Below are 9,373 nucleotides of genomic sequence, written 5' to 3'. Positions count from 1 at the left end.
ACAAGAGGAATCCAAAGAGGACCACACCAAGACACATCATAATTAAAATGCCAAGGGCAAAAGACAAAGAGAGAATCTTACAAGCAGCAAGAGAAAAACAGTTAGTTACCTACAAGGGAGCACCCATACGACTGTCAGCTGATTTCTCAACAGAAACTATGCAGGCCAGACGGGAATGGCAAGAAATATTCAAAGTGATGAATAGCAAGAACCTACAACCAAGACTACTCTACCCAGCAAAGTTATCATTCAGAATTGAAGGGCAGATAAAGAGCTTCACAGATAAGAAAAAGCTAAAGGAGTTCATCACCACCAAACCAGTATTATATGAAATGCTGAAAGGTATTCTTTAAAAGAAGGAAAAAGAAGAAAAAAGTAAAGATAAAAATTATGAACAACAAATACATTATCTATCAACAAGTGATTCTAAAAATCAAGTGAATTAAAAATCTGAGGAACAGAATAAACTGGTGATCATAATAGAATCAGAGGCATAGAATGGGAGTGGATTGATAATTCTCAGGGGGAAAGGGGTGTCTGTGTGGGGGGTATGGGAAGAGACTGGACAAAAATCATACACCTATGGATAAGGACAACGGGGGGGGGGGGGAGGGAACCGGGTGATGGGGAGATATGGGGGGGGAGAGAGAAAGGAGAAACAATTGTAATAATCTGAACAATAAAGATTTATTTAAAAAAAATAAGATTTCAAATGTATGTAAAAAGTCTATGCAATTTACTTTGGAGAAGACTCAAAAGCAAAATATTTTATTTCTTCTTATACTAGTAAAATCCCTAGCAATCTACTAATCTATACATTCCTCCAATACAGAAGTACATGAATTTTCACAGCAAACTTGGTCAACTGCACCTGTACCTGAGTTTCACTTAGGTTTTATTTAGTTCTTAAAAAACAAAACAAAAAAACTTTCCACTTAGTTTTATTATTTCTCTGCTGCAGTTTATGAATTTTTATATTTGCAAAAGAATATCTTGCTATAGTTCCTCCTTATACATGGTTTCGCTTTCTGCAGTTTCAGTTACCTGTGGTCAACTGAAGTCCAAAAATATTAAATGAAAAATTCCAGTTTTAACAATGAAGTTTTAAATTACATGCTGTTCTGAGTAGCATGATGAAATCTTATGCTGTCTCGCTCTGTCTGGTCCAAGACATGAATCATCCCTCATCCAGTGTATCCACACTGCATATGCTACCTGCCCATTAATTACTTAGTAACTGTCTCAGTTATCAGATCGGTTATGAGAGACCATATTTACATAACTTTTATTATATTATAAATGTTCTATTTTACTATTGTTAATATCTTACTGTGCATAAGTTATTAAATTTTTTCATAGGTAAGTATATATAGGGAAAAATATAGCATAAGTTGGGTTCTATCCTCAGTTTCAGGCATCCACCAGAGTTCTTATCCCCTGAGGATAAGGGGGGACTACTGCATTTGATTCTCAAAAAGAGCATACTCACTTAAGAGCTCCTATTACATTCATTACTCAACTAAATCCTCTTTAAACATCCTTTCTTATGTATAGCCAAAGCTCCTTTAAAATCACTTATTTTCTTGCCTTTTGTGCTATGTTGTTTCAATGTTAAGTTTAAGTGTGTGTTTTCATATTTCCTCATCTTTAATGTGACAAAGTAATACAGTAGAATAAAGGGCTAACCTAGGTATGACTGCATTCCACTGAAATGATCCTATAATCACAGAGGAGAACAAAAGGGCATGGATGGGGACAAGGGAGGTCTGGCAGGAGTGTTGCTGTGGGAGAAAAGGGAGGGTTCAGGGATGAGACTCCAAGACTATCCTCATTACAGAAGAAGGCCAAGTGCCAATTGGTCTCCAAAGAATTCATCATTATTTTCTTTCAGAATTTTCTACTATAATTTTAGAAGAGTTTAACTTATACATACTAAAATTTCAACTGGTCTAAAATATTTTGATAGCAAGTATGAAAACAGGTTCTTTTTATTTTCAAGGTCTGATCTTTTTAGTAATAAACTTTTACACTCACTACTGAAATTAAAAAAAAAAATACAACCCACCAAAGACATGAATGAGTTGTTCGCACAATAATTTCATCATTTCAAAGGAAAGATTAAAAATAAACATTCTCTTCAATATGGTCAGAACAACAATAACAACAAAAAATCCCTTACTTTTGAAGTAGATTTTTTTCCAGCATTATTTTCTTTTTGGTCACAGTCACCTATGTTATATCCTTTGTAGCATCATTGCTATCATCCTTCAATAAATGTCCATCTACAAATTAATTAACTTTCGTTAGACAAATCCTTGGTATACTATTCTTCTGATTCCCATGAAAGACTCACTTTTAAGATACAATTGCAGCTGCCCCACACTGCCAGTTACTGTGTCGCACACACAGTAATCAGCAACCACCAGGTGCCGTATCGCATTCAGCACACCACAGTCAGTCAATACAGACATCCCCAAACACACCAAGGCTGGTTTTGTCAAATGTTTTATTGAGTGTAGACATCTGGAGTACTGTAAAACATGCATTATCTGTAGATTCAAAAAGGAGCAAGCCACATTGTCCTCACTGTCAAATGTGTCAGGCTTGGCATACATGATGGAGATTAATGAAGTATCATGAGAGTAATATGGTTCCTGAAAAGCTTCCACAATTTGGAGAAGGGTCTTAATCACGTGAAAAGCAAAGCTGTTCACATTAGAGAACTTGCATTTCATTGGAGGTACACAGTATTTTAATTTTAAAACAAATAAAAATAATTCTGTTTGTAGAAGATTCCCATCCACCAACTTTGTGTGTCCCTTCAGTTTTCAGAAATTTTAATTTAAAAAAATCATATGCTTTTTGGAAATCATATGTTTATCTGAGCAATAACTAAAATTTATTTTTTCTTCGGTTGCTGAGGTGTATTAAATTTGAAGAAGATAATATCTCCATCTTCAACAATATAATTTCTGCCTTGTTGTCTGTACTTTCCAGCGGCCTGCAAGTAGAAAATATAGAAGAAATGGGTTATTGTACAACTAAATGCGTAAGGCATAAGGTAAAGTATTATACTCTTAGGTCATATATATATATATATATTTTTAAAAAAAAAAAAATTTTTTTTTTAAAAGAAATAAATATAGGAAGGCATACAAGTTTAAAACTAGAATTGAAGAGAAGCAAAGTATTCCTGATTTGGGCAGAACTAGATTTTCTATACATACATAATCATAATGTATTCTCCACTAAATTGTTAGTATATAAATGTAATTATACCAATATCATTAAGTTTCATTACATGCTGTTTATGGTACATTTCTGATGTGTCTGCAAACATCCAGCAAGTCACTGTAACAAAACAGATCAAACCAGGCAGGAAAAAAAAGACTACATAACTAGTATAAAGCTTCTTTGTTTAAAGAAATTCTGTGATGTCAAAAAAGATGGTTTGCTACAAGAAGAACTACTATCAAGTGTAAAAATACACAGATTTTAAATTATTTCCTTGTAGTTTTTTATTTGGTCTTGACAATGACCATACATAGTGCTCTGTATTAGAATGCATCATGAAGATTACCAGCATACCTCAAAGATACCACAGGTTTGGTTCCAGATCGCCACAATAAAGCAAGTATTGCAATAAAGCAAGCTGTAATCTTTTTTTCTGGTGGAGGGTCTGGCCTTCAATTTGTAAAAAACACAACATCTGTGAAGCGCAATGAAGCGAAGTGCAATAAAACGAGGTGTGCCTGTACTGACTAACAGCCCTAGTCACAAGCAGACTCTAACAGGTTGGAACTGCAAAGACAGATATTTTTTTCCACTTGTGTATTAGTTGGCAAAGCAATTGATTCCACCTGCTGGTATGCAGATTTAGACATGCAATCAGTCAGTAATCCTAACGCAAACACGTGGCAGTTCCAGAGACCCAGGTTCACCCCATGGCGCAGCACACACACTTCACCCTGAGTGCAGCAGACTCTTCAGCATCTACACTTAAACCTACACAAACTGACATAGGTCTATGTGACTCCATCACTGACCAGTCGACAATGAGGACGTGATCTTTTGAAAAAACTCTCAAAAGTATTTTCCTTCTGTTAGAATTTACTGAGAACACAAAACCTTTGCCCAACAAGATCACTACTTCCCTTTGAACATATCGATAAGAATGTTCAAAGTCAAGTGCAATTATACTAATGAGAAACAACACTAACGAAGATCATACATCTGAAGTTAAAATCAACAAACCAGATCAGAGTTGTAGTAAGCATATTTTCAAATATCTAGACTACATATAAAAAAATCACCTACTAATAATATGTATTATTATTAAAACTACTATTAAAACAGCCAATTTTTAAAAAGCCTTGATACTCTAACATTCTAAATGGCACAGACACTCCCCCCACACCACACACACCCACTCTCTCACATGATTTTTATAAAGACATGATATATTATAGGCCGTATGCTACTTATTCTGAGAATATAAAACCCACAGTTATAAAGCTATACAGACAATTTAGATCAAATACATACTGACATGACATATTAATATACAAGTTTATATACTTTGTAACCACTCAAGTTTACTATTAATTAAAGGTGACAGTGTTTCTTTAAATTCTCTAGAGACCATTTAATCCATTTCCACTGCTATCAGAAACACTGGTTAAAAAAAAAATCAATACCCATTTGTGAATCTTGAGTATGTATTAAACAAGACACGTCTAACCAGTTCATTTGCACTTGAAAGCAGCCATCTGTAGAAGCCAGCTTTGCCTAAGCAGATATGATTGCTAATAATGTGATATCCCTGTAGACTACAAAGCCCACACAGAGCTATTCAGTATATAGTTCACAGCACTGGCATTAAATTAGTTATGCTGCACTGGTACTAGAAATACATATACATACATAGACACATATACTAATCTTGCTCTCGAAGCTAAAACCTACTTGATAATATGCAAGTAAATATTTGTTGAATAAAAGAGTATAAAACAACTCATAAATGCTTTATTTACTTGGAGTTCGAATTCTGAAATGTTAGTTTTGGAGGTTAAAAACCACATAAAATACTTAATGGTATTTTAAGCTGAAAATCCAGAGGTCAATAATTTCCAACTTACAGTACAAAAGCCCCCAGTTTGTGCCAAGCATTTCTACAAGCAGGACATATTACTTTATTATATATTATAAAGTTTCCAGGTGTTGTTAAAGGAAGTATTCACAATTTGTATATCTTTCAAGTTTATTACAATAGCACATCTATCAAGGATTGGTACAGGCTTATCACAGAGTATTAAAAAGTATCACCTGATTTCTGAATTCTAATAATAGAAAAATATCCTTTTTTTAATTATCCTATTATGTGAAAAATGTATATGCTAACATTATGTAGCATGTTGAAAAATAACCTGAGGTTTCTAAGTCTAATTAGTATTCCTGACAAAGTTCAATCTCAGTATTTGCATACCTCTCTATCGACACAGATGACACCACTGGAACATTAATGACGTTTAGTTGTAAACTGTAACTTCTCTCACTAATTTTTAAAAAACAAAATGACTCCCACTCTAAATTGAATCAATTATACCAGGTTTTCCCCTCCTCTTCCTGGAGTTCCAAAAGTTCTATTAAAGTCCTGCTGTTCAGTATGATCTTTCCAATGATTATCAATGAGAATACACTAAATTTGAAATAAACTTTTCTGCATTCCTTTCAAATTGTAAAAACAAGAAACCTCTTTAAATTCTTTAACATTTTCTGTGGCAGTCTTCAAATATCAGATTAAATTTAAGATAAAGAAGCCTTGCTTACTACAATGTCAGTTTAATCACTTGACCTATCTACCGATTAGAGATGACATACCAACTAGATTCTGCTAAGTGAAACATAATAAAGTCAAAGAAGATTAAGCCTGAAAAAGGATTTACATTATAAAAATTAATTTATTACCCATATATAACATTGCTTTACTATTAGAGCTGCAAAGCAAATTATACTTATTAGCTAAAATAAAGCACAATTTTGGACCTGCCCTCTAGTGTTGAGAAAGCAAATCAAATCCCCAAATGTTAAAAAAAAAAAAAAAAAGTACAACCATGAAGTTTCAGTAAGAACAGATTTTTCTGTCCCTTTGAATTAATCATAAGGAAATAATACTACTTCTACTTTAGATATTCAAATGTAATAAGTATAATTTTTCACTGGCCATCAGTGAACAAATTCTTTGAAATTATTTATAATTACTTAAAACTATTTTATTTTTTTCAGTTTTAGAAAAACACAATTCACACATTTTTAAAATTATCTAAAAGCATGTAAACATCTACAGCTGTTCAATCAGTGGATAGTAACACAACCCTGATACACAGTTTAAAAGATGATTATTCATTTTAATCATGAGTATCTCCCTATTAGTAAAAATTACAAAATATGAAACTATAATTCCTTACCTTGACTGCATTTTCAGAACCTTCCTCTTTAAAATCATCATATTTCATTACTTCAGCCATAATGAATCCTTTTTCAAAGTCTGTGTGGATCTTTCCTGCAGCTTGAGGAGCCTTCGTCCCTTTCTTTGAAAAGAAAGACCAGAGAAAACTAATTGCATTTAAGATGATGATTGTAAGCGTCGAGTTTCTTTTTTCTGATCTGTAGTTGTGGCCAACTTAAACTTAGTTTAATATCAGTGAAGATGTCAGGTACACAATTAGTACCTTTTCAACCCTGGGCACTATCTGTGTAGCAGATTTAGCACAGACAGATCAGTCGATATTAAAGAAGCACAGCTTTGTTTTTCCCTAACAGTCAGTCATCCACAGTTTTATTGATTTAGATGCAGTGGTTTGGTTTTGGCCTGGGTTTCATTTCGATTTTCTATTCTTCAGAGTGGAAAATATAAGAATTTTAAAGTAACTTTTAAGATATATTAGCAAAGGTTTTAAAAAGAAAAAGCCTTGAAATTTTCAGTACATCTAAAGAATATAAAAAACCAATACATAAAGAGACATTTAAAAGATATTTTCCAACAAATCATATATATATAAAATACATGTTTAGCAAATAATTTTGAAATTCTTATAATAAAAATTTTGAGCATTTTACATTACACACCCTGCTTCTAACCATCATGTAGGAAAATTGAAGTCGATGTAGGAAGAGAAATGTCTTGTAATTACCGCATATGTTAAATTACAAGGACATACATTCCAGACACACACAACCATGGAAAGAAATCTGAGAAATAATGGTGACCTAAAGACTGCTTAATAAAGCATGTTAAAGTGATAAGAAGTCTGACACTATAAAGCACAGTTTTTACAATAAAAGATGTATTGGGTTAATATGGCTACTCACTGATGCTTACCTGACTAAATATCTCTTAGCACATTAAATCATGGATACTTACAATCAGTCTTAAGATAAACCAGCTTTCAACATTTTCAAGCCCAGAACACATTATCTTTCCTGTTACACATACTTAAGTTCAGAAGTTTTAAGGCTTTAAAATATATAGTAAAAATAAACCCTGGCAATTTATTTACCAACTCAGATTTGCTTTGACATTATTTTATAAGTCTATATAAAAGGACCTTGGTTAGAAACCAATCAAACATTTTTCTTTTTTACAAAGGGGAGAGGAGATAAAAGAAAAGTGAATCTCACATTCACATAACGCATTTAACATTATGTTGAACTGCCTCCATGTTCTATCCACATTAAATCAAAATAAATGTAACAATAAATTGCGGTAGTCAGTGCAAACAGAAATCAAAGCAGCACTAAAATTACTCATGTAGCATATATTTAAAAAGCACAATAAAAGAATGAATAAACAGTATTTCTAAAAGTTCTGACATAATTTTTACATTCTATAACACTATGTGGGACTATATATATTTCAAAATATTTTTCAATAGTAACTACCATATTATAATACATTTACATTTAAAAGCAAGCCATTACAGTTCAGTTTCTATTGTCCTCTGGGAATAAATTAGTCATTCTTTTTGGTCCTAATCAGTACACATCAGTATTTAAAATACATATCCATTTTTAAAGAAGAAAGATTGAATATATAACATTGAAAAAATAAACACTACCTCTATGAATTCAAATTACAAAAGGCATGAATTATTGCGCATTGAGTTTAGCTCTTTGAGCCCAACTGTGTATCTATGAAGAGCATAATGATGTCATATTGCTTTTATTGCTGAAAATGTAATCCGAGCAAAGCAAAGGAGGAAAGAACCACCCGCAACCCAAACAAACTTAGCGAATACAAAATGAAAAGCAACATCAATTTCACTGCAGACAAACCCAGTCACACAGATTAAGCAAGCACAATACTGGTGCGTCTTATCTCTGACCACAGGAGGAGGGTAGACAGATTCTACAGGATGAAGAAATTCAGACTATGTAATAGGCAGAATCAATTGTTACCTGCCTCAATCAATGCCGCTCCACTTTCACTGTTCAGCAGCTCACAAATAATTAAAGTTATCCTGGACAAAAACCTCATCTGTAATGACTAGCTAACCGCCACCATGACAAACTTCAAAGTCAGTGATATCAATCTGAATTCAATAGTGTGGAACTGGATATAGCTGATGAATAAGTATGAATCTTACCCTGATGGTCCATGCACGCACTTCATCTGGGCCTGCAGTGAAAAAGTATTCTAGTTGGAGTGCTGCAAACCCAGCCTTAATGATCTTTGGCAAAGCGCTGAAATAAAATGAAACAAATTCACTCAACATATAAGTTAATTGTGCCATAGATTGGTACAGAGCTAAAATTATTCATTTCAAGTAGAAAATGTTAAAGATACTAGTAAATGACCATTCATCTTTCTAATGCTCTTGAAGAGGTCAGAAAGCATATAACTATTGCTAAAAATCCCTTTTAAAACCGTTTCTAATTGTATTAGTCTGAATATATCATTTTGAATTGTTTACTATAAAAAAAAGAAAAACCCGATCTACCCATTCTATGACGATTTCCTCCAATATTAATTATTTCAAGGATGTGGGTCATGAAAGCAAAATTATTTGATTGAAATCCAATGTTTAAACAATATATTAACAGTTACTCAGAAAAAATTCAGGCAACTGATTCACCCTTTCCCCTCCCCCACTGAACATGACGAAAGAGTTTTGGCGATCATTCCTTCTCAAAAATATACATAACTAATACCTATGTTATAATTAAAACACTGTACAGAGATGACAGATGACAGTTAAAAACTTAATTTAAAATAAATCTTTTCACTCTGTCTCATGGTAAAGAAAGGAGAAGATTCCCTCTTTATAATGGTAATTACTCTGTCATTTATTATTCTATCAGCGCAAGCAATTAA

The 9,373-nt window shown here is 32.9% G+C and overlaps 1 protein-coding gene across 1 annotated transcript in view; it reads right to left on the bottom strand.

Moving 5' to 3' along the window:
* Positions 1-2,492: 2,492 nt before the first annotated feature.
* The window catches only part of OLA1 (Obg like ATPase 1), a 153,449-nt gene continuing 146,568 nt past the window's right edge, over positions 2,493-9,373 (bottom strand). Inside the window, exons 9-11 of the mRNA XM_079782405.1 lie at positions 8,646-8,742; positions 6,468-6,590; positions 2,493-3,001 (exon numbers count right to left, since the gene is read on the bottom strand). Of these exons, the coding sequence (XP_079638531.1) occupies positions 2,900-3,001; positions 6,468-6,590; positions 8,646-8,742 (322 nt within the window). The 3' untranslated portion in view covers positions 2,493-2,899. The remainder of the gene's footprint in view (positions 3,002-6,467; positions 6,591-8,645; positions 8,743-9,373) is intronic.

Source organism: Cnephaeus nilssonii (genome assembly GCF_951640355.1).
Source record: "Cnephaeus nilssonii genome assembly, chromosome: 10".
Lineage (NCBI taxonomy): Eukaryota > Metazoa > Chordata > Mammalia > Chiroptera > Vespertilionidae > Cnephaeus > Cnephaeus nilssonii.
The sequence above is the reverse complement of the archived record's forward strand: the minus strand, read 5'-3'. Positions and strand labels throughout refer to the sequence as shown.